The following is a 16,700-nucleotide window of genomic DNA, read 5'->3' on the forward strand; positions in this document are numbered from 1 at the left end:
CCCTTAAATGCTACTTGAGAGTTCCTCTAGCAGACCCTTTATTGCTGCCAGTCTTCCATTATTTCCTCTTAAATTGAAGTAAATCCAATAAGCTAAGCAGGCATGAAGGTTGTTCCAAAATAACACGTCCAACACTTATTCACACTGTTCCTTTTGTAGTGCTTTTTTTTCTTTTTGCAAATTGTTCTAAGGTGTGGGAGGTGTATTGTTTCATACATTGGCTTGAGGTTCTTTTATTTCCCTGCAGCCATTTGCCAACGCACAGCATTACAGTGTTCCCTATGGTGACAATCCGCATTAGTGACCGCCACCGTCTCATTCAGCCGTACATCCACAACTACACCTGGCTGCTGTTCAGCGCACTGGCCCTCTACACAGCCGACATCGTAACAGAGCAGAAACCTACTGAAGAAGATCTGGACCCTACTGTGCAATCTCAGGCTGAAGCACTGGAAGCTTGCTGTACAGAGCTCATCACTGAGTATCTGCTGAAAGCCCATCGAGGAAAAAGTAAATGACAAATGTGTTTTTTTTTAATTTTTCTGAAACTGTACACCTATGTTCAAGATTTGCTACAAATATTCAAAACAAGGAGAGAGACACACAAGGCCGCAGATCCTGGAATCCAGAGCAACAAATGAGGCTGGAGGAACAGGCAACATCTGTGGAGGGAAGTGGATAGTTGATGTTTGAGGCTGAGACCCTTCGAGGCTCAACCCGAAACATTTGAGTGTCCATTTCCCTCCAAGATACTGCCAGATACACAAGCTGTCGTTTGATACTCTTTTGGAAAAAAGCAGCAGTTAGTGTTTTTCCACCGTAAGTGCTTGTATTCAACACCATTGTCTGATAATGAACTGTGTAAATTGCTCAAATGCCTGTCCACTAGCGAGAAGGTTAATATTTCTGCTGCAGTCTTTGGGCTATGACGTAGCACGTTCTCGAATTTGGCTTTAAATAGTCAGTCTCATTCTGTGATCTCACAGAAGTTATTACCTTGGTAACCTGTAGTTGGAGGTGGAACTGAAGAATAAGAAAGGAATGACCATTTTAATGGGATTGTTGTATTATAGACCAAAAAATAATATGATTTAGAGGAGCAGATTTGTAGAGAAATAGAGGAGAATTGCAAGAAAAATAAGGTTGTGATTGAAAGTGATTTTAGCTTTCTACATATTGACTGGGACTCCCATACTGTAAAAGCGCTGAATGGGAAAGAATTTGTCAAATGTGTTCAGATCCCAGCTAGAGAGAGTGTGATACTGGATCTCCTATTAGGAAATGAGACAGGGCAGCTGACAGAGGTGTTTGTAGGGGAACATTTTGGATCAAGTGATCATAATTCCATTAGATTCAAGATAATTATGGAGAAGATAGGCCGGAACGTTGGATTGAGATTCTAAATTGGAGAAAAGCCAATTTTGATAGCATCAGAAAGGATCCTGTGGATTGGGACAGGTTGCTTTCTGACAAAGGGATGCATGGTAAGTGGGGGGCCTTCAAAAGTGAAATTCTGAAAGTGCAGAGTTTGTATGTTCCTGTCAGAATAAAAGGCAAGGCTAGCAGGTTTAGAAAAACTTGGTTTTTGAAAGATAGAGGCCCTTCCTGGTTAAAAAGCAGAAACATAGCAGGTATAGGCAGCAAGGAACAAATGAGATACTTGCAGAATATAAGAAATGCAAGGAAACATGTAAGAGGGAAATCAGGAGGGCTAAAAGAAGGCATGATGTTGCTCTGGCAGACAAGGTGAAGGAGAATGTCAAGAGCTTCCACAGATATATTAAGAGCAAAAGGATTGCAAGGGACAAAATTTGTCCTCTTTTAATATCAGCATGGTCATTTATCCATGGAGCCAAAAGAGATGGAAGAGAGCTTAAATGGATTTGTTGCATCTGTGTTTACTCATGAGATGGACACAGTCTGAGGCAACACAACAGTGAGGTCATGGGCAGTATGTGGATTACAGAGGGAGAGGTGCTTGTTGTTTTGAAATAAATTAGGGTGGATAAATCCCCTGGGCCTGACAAGGTGATCCCTCGCATCTGGTGGGAGGCTAAAGTAGAAATCAAAGGGGCCCTAGAAGAGGTATTTAAAACTTCCTTAGCCACGGATGAGATGGCAAAAGACTGAAGGTTAGCTAATGTTCTGTTGTTTAAGAAAGTCCCTAAGAATAAACTGGGAAATTATAGGCAGATAATTGACTTCAGTAGCGGATAATTATTGAAAGATATTGTCGGGAACGGATATATGAGTATTTGGATGGATAGGGTTTGAGATTGGGATAGTCAAGATAGCTTTGTGCATGTGGGTAGTGTCTAACCAATCTTTAGATATTTTTTGAGGAGGTCATCAGGAAAGTTGATGATAGAAGGCAGTACATGTTGTCTACATGGACTTTAGTAATGTTGTTGACGAGCTTCCACAGGGGAGGTTGGTCAAGAAGATTCAATTGCTTGGCATTCAGGATGATGCAGTAAATTGGATTTGGCATTGGCTTCACAGGCAAGGCCAGAGCATGGTAGTAGGTGGTTGCTTCCCTGATTGGAGGGCGGAGGGCTGTCACTAGTAGTGTGCCAAATGGATTGGGGCTGGGTCCATTGTTGTTTGTCATCTATATCAGTGATCTGAATGATAATGTGGTTAACTGGATCATCAAATTTGTGGATGACATGGTGGACAATAAGGAAGGCTATCAAAGCTTGCAGTGGGATCTGGAACAGCTGGAAAAATGGGCTGAAAAATAACAGATGGAACTTAATGCAGACAAGCGTGAGATGTTGCACTTTGGGAGGACCAACCAGGGGAGGACTTGCACAGTGAATGGTAGGGCACTCGTCGTGCAGTTTGAGTGATGTTGCAGATCAGGGACCTTGAAAGAATCCCAGCTGCCAGCTTGAACAGGGAAAAAAAAGAGAAATAAGAAGAAAAGAATTTAAGCTCTTTCCACAGATGAGCTGGAAGAGGCGCCATCTTAACTCCGCCCAGATCCAACACGGATCCATAATTCCTTAAAGTTGGTGTCACAGGTAGATCGGATTGTAAAGCGAACATCTGGCACTTTGGCCATCCTAAATCAATGTATTGAGTACAGGAGATGGGATGTTATGTTGAAGTTGTATAAGATGTTGGTGAGGCCTAATTTAGAGTATTGTGTGCAGTTCTGCTCACCTACCTACAGGAAAGTTATCAGTGAGATGGAAAGAGTATGGAGAAAATTTGCAAGGATGTTACCAGGATTTAAGGACTTGAATTATAGGGAAAGGTTGAATAGGTTAGAACTATCTGCCCTGGAGCGTAGAAGATTGAGGGGAGATTCGATGAAGGTATACAAAATTAAGGGGTGTAGTTAGGTTTAATGCATGCAGACTTTTCCCACTGAGGTTGGCTGAGGCCAGAACTAGAGGTTATGGGTTCAGGGTGCAAGGTGAAATATTTAATAGGAGCCTGAGGCAAATCATCTTCACTCAGAGGGTGGTGAGTTTGTTGAATGAGTTGCCCCCAGAAGCGGTAGATTCGGGTTCGATCTTAACGTTAAAGAGAAATTTGGATAAGTTTATGGATGGGAGAGGTACAGAGGGCTAGGTTCCGATTCAGTTGATGTGATAGGCAGAATAACAGTCTGGCTTGGACTAGATGGGCTGAAGAGCCTGTTTTTGTTCTCTGACTCTATAAGGAAAGGCTTTTCCAAGCTACAAGAAAAATGGGTAAGGATAAAGCAAGATGTGACTTGGGAAGCCTTTCTGTACACAATGGGCAGGAAATGTTTCATTTCGGACTTCTGCCAGCAGTCTCAGGTTTCATCAGCTGACCATCATGCTCCAAGAAACAAGCTGAAGCATATCATGGACTGTTTAATGTTAGTGACACTTGCACTGTGTGCTGAGATGGGAGCTCAACCAAGGAAACTGAAGGGTACATGTTGGAAGCACTCAGTATTTGTAGAAAGATAAACAGACAATATTTCAAGCCTGCACCTTTTTCAGGTTTCAGTGTTTTTAAAAAAAATTTTAGAATCTAAATATGTAATCTGGACAAGCTTCCCTCCGGGCAAACTTTCCACTGTCACTTGTCCTGTTAGGGCAAAAGTCAAATTTATTCTTGGGCACTAGGGTGGGGCAGGTGGCAATGAGGGAGCACTTTGGTACCAGTGACCACAGTTCTACTAATCTTATACAGGTTATGGAAAGGGACAGAACAGGTCCACAGGCCCAAAACGTCGACTGTACTTTTTTCTATAGATGCTGCCTGGCCTGCTAAGTTCCTCCAGCATTTTGTGTGTGTTGCTCAGATTTCCAAAGTCTGCAGATTCTCTCTTGTTTGAGCTTTTGAAAGCCGTTGGACAGGTACATGTATTGGAAATATTTTGAGAGGTATGAGCCAAACACTGTCAAATGGGACTAGTTTGGCATCTTGATGTGTATGGATCAGTCTGGACGAAGAGCCTGTTTCTATTCTGTACAAATCAATAAACTCTACTGTAATGTTATGAGATGCTGCCTTTCAAATGTAGTTGTCCATAGCATTGAAATAATGTGGATAGAAGTGGATGTACAACTCGAAATGTTGGCCTGCGATGCAATGAATCTAAGCGGCTTATGGAAAGATGTATTTATTTAATTAGAGCAAAGGTTTAATTTTAGTGGAAAACTTGGACACACAGAAAAATAGGTAACATAACAGGAATTAAAAATGAACCTTCTTTTCCAGAGGACTTGCGCTTTGTTGCGTCTTAGAGAAGTTGAGAAATGGTACCTTGAAGGTGAAGTTGGGAGGAAGTACATGTGGAAATTTAGCATTGTGGTATTAGGCTGTTTCTGCTGTAAATTTTACATAATTGTAAACAAAATGCAGCACAAACCAGTTATGATGATCCTTTACATTTTACCTTCACAATGGCTCAGCCTTGAATTGAAGGCTATGAAACAGTATGTCTGAAAATTTTTGTCTCTTTGCAAAGGCTGTCAAAATTGTGAGTTTCTATAGAAATTTTGAGTTTTATTTGTTCATTTTTTTTTCTTTGACACTAACATGCAAGTTGGAAGTAGGCGAGGCGTGCTAGTAAAGTCTAACATTCAGTTCTGCAGTTCACTGAAGAGGCAGACCCTGTAAAGGTCTGTAACAACTTTACTGTAGCAACTTCTTCCAGGACAAGCAGATCATCCTTTAAAAAAGAAAGTAGGACAATAATTTCTTTGGAATGGTGTACATTAAATCAGCTGCCAAACTTGAATGATTCAACCATCTCCACTGTCATTGGCTATGCATGGTCACAGTGCTGCTGGCTTTAAAGCAGGTAAATGATCTGAAGATCTAATGTTTATTCATTGTATTTTGACCCAGGTCTAAAGAACTCTGCAGTACTTTCATTGCTCTCCAATGCGTCGACTGAAGGTGAGGCGGGCAGTGCTGATACTTCAGCAGAATCTGCAGCAGTGATAGTTTCCTCAACAGATCACAGCACCAGCAGCCAGCATCAGGTCAGTGTGTGTTCTACTCTATCGTCTCTGATTTGATCTTGGTCAAAGTTTACAAGACCAAACCCCTTGAACTATTTTCTTAAACAAATTCAGCTAGATAACTAGTAGCCATATACTGTAGAGAGGAGAAATTGTGACCAATGGTGTACCACAGGGATCGGTGCTGTTTGTCAAGTCTATTGACAATGTAGGTGCAATGATTTGTAAGCTTGCAGATTATACCAAGATTGTTTAATGTAGTGGACAGTGAAGATTGCTGCACTACATACCCAGTGGCTACTTTATAAGGTACCTCCTGTGCCTAATAAAGTATTTTCGTATTTTTAATTCCCTCTGCTGAAGCCCATCCAATTCAAGGTCAACATGTGCATTCAGAGATGCTCTTCAGCACGCTACTGTTGTAACGTGTGGTTATTTGAGTTACTGTCAGCTTGAACCAGTCTGGCCATTCTCTGACCTCTCTCATTAACAAGGTGTTTTCGCCCACAGAACTACCACTCACTGTATGTTTTTATGTTTTTCACACCATTATCTGTAAACTGTAAACAGACTGTTCTGTATGAAAATCCCATGATCAGCAGCTTCTCAGATACTCAAACCACCCTGTCTGGCACCAACAATCATTCCATGGTCAAAGTCACTTAGATCATATTTCTTCCCCTGTTCTGATGTCTGGTCTGAACAACAACTGAACCTCTTGACCATGTGTACAAGCTTTTATGCATAAGTTGCTGCCACATGATTGGCTGATTAGATAGTGACATTAATGAGCAGGTGTATCTAATAAAGTGGCCGCTGGTTAATTGAGAAGGTGAGCACGGAAATAACATTCGGAATTTAACTCGGGCAAGGGCAAAGAGTTGCATTTTTGGAAGTTCTTCCAAGTAGGACTTGCACAGAGAATGGCAGAGCCCCGGGGAGCATTGTAGAAGAGAAGAAACCTGCGGTGGACAAGTACATCGTTCTCTGAAAATAGGAACACAGTTAGACCGCAGGTAGCGAGGAAGGCATATGGCATGCCTGCCTTCATGTGGAGTTGGGACATGTTACAGCTGCACCAAATGTTGGTTACGCTGCACGGAGTCTTTTGTGTAATTCTGATCACTACACTAAAGGAAGCTAGAGAGGGTGCAAAAAAGATTAACAAGGATTTGCTTGGACTGCAAGGCCTGAGTTACCAGAAGAAATTGTTTGGGTGACACTTTTTTCCTGGAAAGAGAAGCATAGATAGTAGCCTGTGTCTGTTTCCTGTGGTGGGGCTGTTTAAAACTAGAGGGTATATGTTTAGTCGAGAGGCAGTAGGTTTAAAGGGGATCTGAGGGGTAATTCTTTCACATATAAGTGGAATCTGGAATGAGCTGCCAGGGCAGGTGCTGGAGGCAGGAACTACATTTAAGAAGCATCTGACCAGGTACTTGAATAGGCAAGGCATAGTGGATGCAGAATTATTGCATGCAAGTGGGATTAGTGTAGGTGAGCATGATGGCTGACACAGACTTGGTTGGCCAAAAGGTCTGTTTCAATGCTGTGCACCTCTGATGCTATGAACTCAGCAGGTGAGTTTGCTGAAAGTCATCTCCCTCTCAGAAAGCTTTTCATGAAAGGTGGTGGACGTTTGCTTTCCAGGCCGCTCCAAGTTGTCCTCAGTTCACGTGAGTTCAGCAGAGCACTGGAGACTGCTGCTAGTTGTAAAGATGAGTGGAATGTAGTAAACTTTGCCAGTTCAGTCTCAGCAAAGTCACTGAACTTACTAACAATTGTTCTTTTAATAACACAGCAGAAATTAGGACCTCAAAGGAGCAGAAGCAGATAGGTAGTGCAAGAGATCCCTGTGGTCATCTGCCTCCAAAACAGATAAAGTGCTTTGGATCTTGCTGGGGGAGGAGGCTCATTGGGGGAAACCAGCAATAGCTAGGATCACAGCACTGTGATAGGCTCTGTTGTATAGAGGTGCAGGAAAATGAGCTGCTGAGCTATTGTGGTATGGGATTCCATGGTAAGGGGAATAGACAGGAGCTTTTGTGGCCACAAACGGGACTCCCAATTTGTGTGTTGCCTCCCAGGTGGAAGGGTCAGCAATGTTTCAAAGTGACTGCAGAGCATCCTGGAAGGTGATGGAGTGTGAACAGCTGGTTGTCTGCATGCAGGCACCAACAGTATAATCAAACAAAGTGTGAGAATGTCCTACAACCAAGGTTGGGGGGGGGGGTTGTAGATAGTGTGGAGGGCTGTCAGAGATTACAGCAGGACATTGATAGGATGCAAAACTGGGCTGAGAAGTGGCAGATGGTTTCAACCCAGATAAGTGTGAAGTGGTTCATTTTGGTAGGTCAAATATGATGGCAGAATATAGCATTAATGGTAAGACTCTTGGCAGGGTGGAGGATCAGAGGGACCTTGGGGTCCGAGTCCATAGGACACTCAAAGCTGCTGCGCGGGTTGACTCTGTGGTTAAGAAGGCATATGGTGCATTGGCCTTCATCAATTGTGGGATTGAGTTTAGGAGCCGAGAGGTAATGTTGCAGCTATATAGGACCCTGGTCAGACCCCACTTGGAGTACTGTGCTCAATTCTGGTTGCCTCACTGCAGGAAGGACATGGAAACCATAGACATGGTGCAGAGGAGATTTACAAGGATGTTGCTTGGATTGGGAAGCATGACTTATGAGAATAGGTTGAGTGAACTTGGCCTTTTTCTCCTTGGAGCAACGGAGGATGAGAGGTGACCTGATAGAGGTGTATAAGACGATGAGAGGCATTGATTGTGTGGCTAGTCAGAGGCTTTTCCCCAGGTCTGAAATCGCTAACACGAGAGGGCACAGTTTTAAGGTGCTTGGAAGTCAGAGGAGATGTCAGGGGTAAGTTTTTTACACAGAGAGTGGTGAGTTCGTGGAATAGGCTGCCGACAATAGTGGTGGAGGTGGATACAATAGGGTCTTTTAAGAGACTCCTGGATAGGTAAATGAAGCTCAGAAAAATTGAGGGCTATGGGTAATCCTAGGTAATTTCTAAGATAAGGACATGTTCAGCACAGCTTTGTGGGCTGAAAGGCCTGTATTGTGCTGTAGGTTTTCTGCGTTTCTAACCTGAATTTAGGGAGCAAGAAGATAAATTAAATCTCAGGATTGCTATCTGTGGCACGTGCTAGTCAGAGTCGGAATGGCAGTAGAGTTATGATGAATATGTGGCTCGTGCACTGGTGCAAGAGGGAGGGTTTCAGATCCCTGGGGAATCGGTACCAATTCTTGGGGGGTGGGGGGAATGAGTACTAACCAGACAGTCTACACCAGGGCAGGACTGGGGTTAGTGCCCAGGAGGGAATTGTTTGCTTATGCTGCTGGGGTGGGTTTAAACTAATGTGGCAGGGGGTGGGAATCCAGGCAGAAAGATAAAGGGAAGCATTGCAGAGACCGAAGCAAAAGTTAGAAAGAAGAGCAGTCCGAGTGGAGGACAGAAACGTCCAAGGGCAAATGCTGTTTAGATCTGGTCCTGAGCAATGAGACAGGTAAAATTAATGATCTTCTATTAGGGATCCTCTTCGAAAGTGTGATCACAGTGTGACTAAATTTCTAATACGAATGAAGAGTGCAATAGTTCGATCTAAAACTGGTGCATTGTGCCGAAACAAGGGAGACCACAATGGGTTGAGGGAGGAACTGGTTAGCGTACAAGCTTTTATGATGGGATAATTGAGGAACAGTGGAAAACTTTCAAAGAGATTTTTCATGGTGCTCAACAAATGTGTATCCCAATTAAAAGTGGAGCCAGCCTTGGATAACTGGGGAAATGAAAGAAGGCATCAGCCTAACAGCTCATGCATGCAAAGTTGCCAAGAATAGTGGGAAACTGGAAGACTGGGAAAATTTTAAAAGCAGCACAGAACCACTACACAAGCAATAAGCAGAGGGAAAATAGACTATGAAAATAAAGTAGTGCAAAATGTAAAAATTGACAGCAGAAGTATTTATAAAGCAAAAAAGGAGTGACTAAAGTGAACGTAAGTCTCTTGGAAGATGAAAAGGGGGAATTAATATTTGATAATGTGGAAACTGGCCGAAGCGTTGAGCAACTATTTTCTGTTGGTCTTCACAGTGGAGGACACATATAGCACACCAGAAGGAGATGTTACAGATGTGATGGGAGGTGAGGACCTCAATACAATCACTAAAGAGGTAGTGATGAGCAAACTAGTGACCTAAAAGTAGGTTGTCTCTTTGATAGGTACGTGGAGCTTAGAAAAATAGAGCGCTATGTGATGGGTATTTCTGGAGTAGGTTACATGGTCGGCACAACATTGTGGGCTGAAGGGCCTGTAATGTGCTGTAGATTTATATGTTCTGTGTTCTACCCTGGTCCTGCTGGGATGTATTCCAGGGTAATGAAAGAAATGGCAGAAGTTATAGTAGATGTATTTGTGATAATTTACTAAAATTCTCCGGACAGGTCCTAGCAGATTGGAAGGCAGCTAACGTCATGCCACTGTCTTTTTTAAAAAAAGAGTGTAGACAAAAGGCAAGTAATTACAGACCAGTTATGTTAACATCTGTAGTTGGGAGAATGCTTGAAGCTGTCGTTAGGGAAGAAATAGTGAGACATCTGAATAGAAGTATTTCTGTCAGCCTGACACAGCATGGACTCAGGAAGGCCAGGGCCTGTTTGGCAAGCATACTGAAGTTCTTTGAGGATATGATGATAACTATAGTGGGTAGAGGGGAACAGGCTGGTGCTGTATACTTGGATTTCCAGAAGGTGTTTGATAAGTAGGCCGCATGGAAGACTTATCCATAAGATAAAGATGCATGGCATTGCGGGCAACATATTAGCTCGGATAGAGGATTGTTTAACCAACAGAAGACAGACATTTGAGATAAATGGGTGTTTCTCTGGTTGGCAGTCAGTGCTGGGCTCGCAGCTGTTCGTGATATACGTTAACGATTTAGAAGAGGAGACGGTTTGACGTATCTAAGTTTGACACTAAATTGAGTGGAAGAGAGATTGTGCAGAGTCTGCAGAGAGAGATATACAGTGGATAGGTTATGTGAGTGAACAAGGGTCTGGCAGGTGGGGTACACTGTTGGTAAATGTGAGGCCATCTTCTTTGGAAGAGAAAATAGAAGATCGTATTATTATTTAAATGGTGAAAGATTGCAACATTGCAGATTGTGCAGAGTGAATTGGAAGTGAATCAGTTGCATGAATCTCAATGTTGATTTGCAGGGCAAGAAGACAAATGGAATATTGGCCTTCATTGCTAGAGGAACTGAACTTAAGATCAGGTGGTTGTACTGAAACTGGGTGCTGGTGGACTGCGTTTGGAGTACTGTGTGCAGGCCTGCCTCCTTACTTGAGGAATGATATGCTGGCTTTGGAGGCAGTGCAGAGTAGATTCACCAGGTTGATTCTGGAGATGAGTGGGTTAGCCCGTAAAGAGAGATTGAGTCACCTGTGACTATACTTGATAGAATTTAGAAGAATGTGAAGAGATCTGATAGAAACTTAAAATTATGAAAGGGACAGAGGTAAGGTAGAAACAGGAAAGTTGCTACCACTGGTGAGACTAGAACTAGGGGACATAGCCTCAAGAGTTGGGGGAATAGATTTAGAACAGAGATGAGGAGAAAGTACTTTTTCCAGAGAATTGGGAATCTGTAGAACTCTCTGTCCGGGGAAGTACTCGAGGCTAACTCATTAAATATATTTAAGGCACAGTTAGATTTTTTGCACAGCAGGGGAATTAAAGGTTATGGGGAAAAGGCAGGTAGCTGGAGCTAAGTCCAAGGCAAAATCAGCCATGATCTTATTAATGGCAGAGCAGACTCGATGACCCAGTTGGCCTACTCCTGCTCCTATTTCTTATGTTCCTGTGTTCTGAACCAGTTCATCAATATGAAAAGACTTCCTTTTGAATGATTTTTAGAAAGTAGTAGTAACTAGTCCTTGCTTCTAACCTTTCATTGTGTCCACCTTCAGGAATCTACATCTGCAGATGACCAGAGAGTAACTTTGTCTGATACACAATCCAAAGATGGAGGGGAAGCTGTTCAGAGTTGTCAGGAGAAACTTCGAAAGAAGGTAGAGTCACCTGAGATGCTAGTCTTGCAGTGTTGATGTTTGGAGATGCCCAGGTGTTACTAATGTCAATACTTGTAGTATCTGAATTGGCTACCTGGTCTGGCCTGCTATGGTGACATCTGTTATTGTATTACTTCTGAGAACTAACAAATTATACTCAGGAAATTTTGCTTCCTTGTCTCCTGCCATGGTGGGCATTGTGCAGCACATCAGAGATCATGGAGACAAATTAAGCTATCCTCCTCTTTCTGTGTTACCACTCTGGAATTAATATAATGTTACTTCAGAGATTCTGCTTCTTGATTGTAATCTACCTTCCTTCAAGACCTTTTGTCTTTCTATGCCATTAGGGAGAAAGGTGCCCCTAAATATCTCCCGGAATGCTACTACTGTGGTCCCTTGGGATTGGGAGTAACCTGCTTTTACTCCAGTTTAATGGGTTCTCAGGTGACTGACTCAGTTGGGGACAAAGGTATCTGATGAAATGGATGGGTCTTGTCTGATGAAGTGGGCAGGTGGGTGATTCAAGAGGTGGCACTTTCCTTTTGCTGTTTATGCTGGACCTCTGTGTCATCCTGATCCATTCTGCATTCTGCTCCTTCACATAGGACAGGAATAATCAAGAGTCAGTGGGGATAATTGATTGTGAACAGTTCCTGATTCATTTCATCTGCGTATTAATAGTCTTTTCACGTGAGAGTTCAGAATACTTGTTTTGGGAGGCTTCTATCAGGCAGGTGTGGCATGGCTGCAAATCTTGGCCTGGAAGAGCTCACTGATGTTGCTTCACTTATCCTTTACTTTATTTTATTGTGGCCAAACAATTAATACTAGAGCGTACAATCACCACAGCGATATTTGATTCTGCACTTCACGCTCCCTGGATTACAAATCGATAGTAAATATAGTAAAAATTTAAATTATATATCATAAATAGAAAATAGAAAAGGGAAAGTAAGGTAGTGCAAAATAACCGAGAGGCAGGTCCAGATAACAGGAGGGTATGGCCCAGATCTGGGTCAAGATCTGTTCAACAGTCTTATCACAGTTGGAAGGAAGCCGTTCCCAAATCTGGCCGTATGAGTCTTCAAGCTCCTGAGCCTTCTCCCCGAGGGAAGAGGGACAAAAAGTGTGTTGGCTGAGTGGGTTGTGTTCTTGAATATCCTGGCAGCACTGCTCCGACAGCGTGCGGTGTAAAGTGAGTCTAAGAACGGAAGACTGGTTTGTGTGATGTGTTGCCCTGTGTTCACGATCTTCTGCAGCTTCTTCCCATCTTGGACAGGACAACTTCCATACCAGGTTGTGATGCACCCTAGAAGAATGCTTTCTACGGTGCATCTATAAAAATTAGTGAGGGTTTTAGGGAACAGGCCAAATTTCTTTAGCTTTCTCAGGAAGTAAAGATGCTGGTGGGCCTTCTTAGCAGTGGACTCTGCTTGGTTGGACCAAGTCAGGTCATTTGTGATATTGACCCTGAGGAATTTAAAGATTTTGACCTGTTCCACTTGCGCACCACTGATGTAACTGGGGTTGTGCGGTCCGCTACTCCTTCTGAAGTCAACAACCAATTCCTTCGTCTTGCTGATGTTGAGGGATAGGTTATTGTCTTCGCACCATGCCACCAGGTTCTTAATTTCTTCTCTGTACTCAAACTCATCATTACCCAAGATACAGCCTACAATTGTGGTGTCATCAGCAAACTTATATATTGAGTTCGATGGAAACTTGGCTACACAATCATGGGTGTACAGTGAATCCTTTTGGTGAATTCAGAGGATTGTGCAGATACATTGTCAGTTGTATCTTGAAGTGTCTACTATAGATAGTCCAGGTCTCAGAAGTACATGAGAGATCAGGGATCATGCCACCTAACAAACTAACATTTGTTGCAAGTATTGAAGCACTCTTTTCCTCAGCTGACTAAGTCTGTCTTGGTAAATTGAGGGCAGCAGTGAAGCTTGTCTTTACCAGGAGGTAGCTTCTAATCTATGAGAAATGGTCCATGTTTTCCTGGGTCTCGCTATGGGCCTTCATTGACAGAGAGAAATTCGATGCTGCCAGGGTAGGTTACCAATAGACATTGTCTCGCGAATGTTGAGTGTCTGATCCATTCTCCTGTATAAGCCATTCTCTTATGGCTTGGAGCTGGGTCTCTGAGTGGCTGCAAATGTAGGCATTACTTGCATACTGTGGCTCGACTAGTGAAGTTGCTGTAACTTCTTGAGCATGGGTTATATAGTTTCTCTTTGGTTCAGGAAGAATATCCCCACTGCTGGGAACTTTTCAAAGATGAGGGGCAGCATGGCGGTGTGAAAGATAGAAGAAGAGTCGGGCTGCCTCCTTGCTCTTTTCATTCTGCTTACGGTCACCCAGTACCCTCTCATCCACTTACAGTCACCCAGTACCCTCTCATCCACTTACAGTCACCCAGTACCCTCTCGTCTGCTTACGGTCACCGAGTACCCTCTCGTCCGCTTGCGGTCACCCGGTGCCCTCTCGTCCGCTTGCGGTCACCGAGTACCCTCTCATCCGCTTACGGTCACCGAGTACCCTCTCGTCTGCTTGTGGTCACCCGGTGCCCTCTCGTCTGCACTCTCCTGAGCTGACCTCATGAAATGTGTTATCATAGAACAAGTAGCTTTGAACATGGTGTGTAGCGATATGGAGCTTTAACTGATAATACAGGTGTCCCCCACTTTTCGAATGTTCGCTTCACGAAACCTCACTGTTACGAAAGACCTACATGAGTTCCCTGTTTTCGCAAACAAGAGGCGTTTTCACTGTTACGAAAAAAGGCAGCGCGCAAACAAAAAACAGCACACACCCTGAGCAGCCGCTCTCCCCCGGATTCGGAACGACATTCTCGCCGGCATTGCTTAAACACGTGCCTGTGAGCAGCCGTTTGCAAGATGAGTTCTAAGGTATCAGAAAAGCCTGAAAGAGCTTGTAAGGGTGTTACACTTAGCGTAAAACTAGACATAATTAAGCGTTTCAATCATAGTGAACAAGGTAAGGACAAAGTGAGTTTGGCTTGAGGAAGTTGACGAAAATGATGTTGAAGAGGTTTTGGCATCCCATGACCAAGAACTGATGCAACTGGAAGAGGAAAGGATAACAATTGAAACCGAATGAGTAATGATGAAGTACGACTTTAATTTTGAAAGGGTACGTTGATTTAGGGCATATTTGCAGGATGGTTTGAGTGCTTACAAAGAACTGTATGATCTAAAAATGCGCGCGGCTAAGCAGTCAAGCAAGCCTTCCACATCAGCCACAGCAGACGACGAGCCTCAACCTTCAATACCAAGGCAGGCAGACATAGAAGAAGATGACCTGCCTGCCCTAATGGAAACAGACGACGATGAAATGACACCCCAGTGTCCCACCACCCCAACCCCCAGGCCACGGACAGATACTGATCTGCGGAGAATGCAGCGGTAGCCAGGAGGCACCCAGCACATCTTTAAGAAAAAAACCGAAATAAACAAGCTAATTAATTAGGTGCCACCTGGCACGTAAACGTTGGCCCAGATCAGAGACGATTGCTGATTGCGTCGCCTCTGATCTGGGCCGACATTTGCGTGCCGGGTGGCACCTAATTAATTAGCATGTTTATTTCGGCTTTTTTCTTAAAGATGTGCTGTGTGCCTCCCGGCTACCGCTGGACTGCTGCATTCTTCGTGGATCAGTTGGATTTGCTGCCCGGAGGGTGGGGGCCACTGCACCACCCCAACCTCCGATGACTCAGTCTAACACACCATCATCAGTGTGCTCGGCACTGTCCCAATTCCAGTAAGTGATACTACACTGTACATGCATTATTTCTACTTTATATCGGCTGTGTATTTTTACATGTTATTTGGTATGATTTGGCAGCTTCATAGCTTAAAGGTTACTGGAGAGCGCTTGCACGTGTTTTTGCCCACAGCACTTGCGTGAGATTTTCGCTACGGAGAACAGTTCAGGCAATGATTGTGGAGAAGTATTTCTACTTTATATAGGCTGTATATTTATCTTTCTTTCTTTTTAAATCTTTTTATTGAGTAAGTATACAAAAAAGGTAAGCCATATAAACATTAATACAATGTTAAAGTATAATAAAATTCCAAAAGGTATCAATACCAAAAAAAAATACTACAAACAATGTAATTTAAACATAAGAAACCAAGATAACATAATAGTATACTAAATTTTATATATATCAATGGAAAAAAAGAAAAAAAAACCCCAAAAAAAAACCCACCGTGCAACTAACTAAAAGCAAGGCAAAGCAATGGGCTAACTTGAAACCAAACAGAGTTAAACTTAAAATCACGTCCTCAATCCCGACCTCCATTAAAAACAGTGAAAAAAAAACAAGAAGGGTAAATATTACATTAAATGAAAATATCGAATAAAAGGTCCCCAAATCTGTTCAAATTTAAATGAAGAATCATAAAGGTTACTTCTAATTTTCTCCAAATTCAAACATAAAATCGTCTGAGAAAACCAAAAAAAGGTAGTTGGAGCATTAAGCTCTTTCCAATGTTGTAAAATACATCTTTTCGCCATTAAAGTAAGAAATGCAATCATTCTACGGGCTGAAGGGGAAAGATTACTAGAAATCTTAGGTAGTCCAAAGATAGCAGTAATAGGGTGAGGAGAGATATCTATATTTAATACCTTAGAAATAATATTAAAAATATCTCTCCAAAAAGTTTCCAAAGTAGGGCAAGACCAAAACATATGAGTTAAAGAGGCTATCTGCCCCGAACATCTATCACAGAAAGGATTAATATGCGAGTAAAAACGCGCTAACTTATCTTTGGACATATGTGCTCTATGAACCACTTTAAATTGAATTAAGGAATGTTTAGCACAAATAGAGGAAGTATTAACTAATTGTAAAATCTGCCCCCAATCATCCACAGAAATGGTAAGCCCCAATTCCTGTTCCCAATCTACCCTAATCTTATCAAATGGAACTTTCCTAAGTTTCATAATAATATTATAAATCACAGCCGATGCACCTTTCTGACATGGATTGAGATTAATTATCGAATCTAAAATATATGTAGGAGGAAGCATTGGAAAGGAAGAAAGTATAGTACTTAGGAAATTTCTAACTTGTAAATATCTAAAAAAATGTATTCTTGATAAGTTATATTTATT

At 42.6% G+C, this 16,700-nt stretch overlaps 1 protein-coding gene across 6 annotated transcripts in view; it reads left to right on the plus strand.

The window, feature by feature from the left end:
• zzef1 (zinc finger, ZZ-type with EF hand domain 1) overlaps positions 1-16,700 on the plus strand; it is a 266,638-nt gene that overhangs the window by 132,051 nt on the left and 117,887 nt on the right. For all 6 annotated transcript variants that reach the window (XM_063031513.1, XM_063031517.1, XM_063031514.1 and 3 more), the window contains exons 36-38: positions 248-510; positions 5,341-5,477; positions 11,448-11,549. In XM_063031513.1, the coding sequence (XP_062887583.1) occupies positions 248-510; positions 5,341-5,477; positions 11,448-11,549 (502 nt within the window). The remainder of the gene's footprint in view (positions 1-247; positions 511-5,340; positions 5,478-11,447; positions 11,550-16,700) is intronic.

The sequence above is a fragment of the Mobula hypostoma genome, chromosome 23 (genome assembly GCF_963921235.1).
Source record: "Mobula hypostoma chromosome 23, sMobHyp1.1, whole genome shotgun sequence".
Taxonomy (NCBI): Eukaryota; Metazoa; Chordata; class Chondrichthyes; order Myliobatiformes; family Myliobatidae; genus Mobula; species Mobula hypostoma.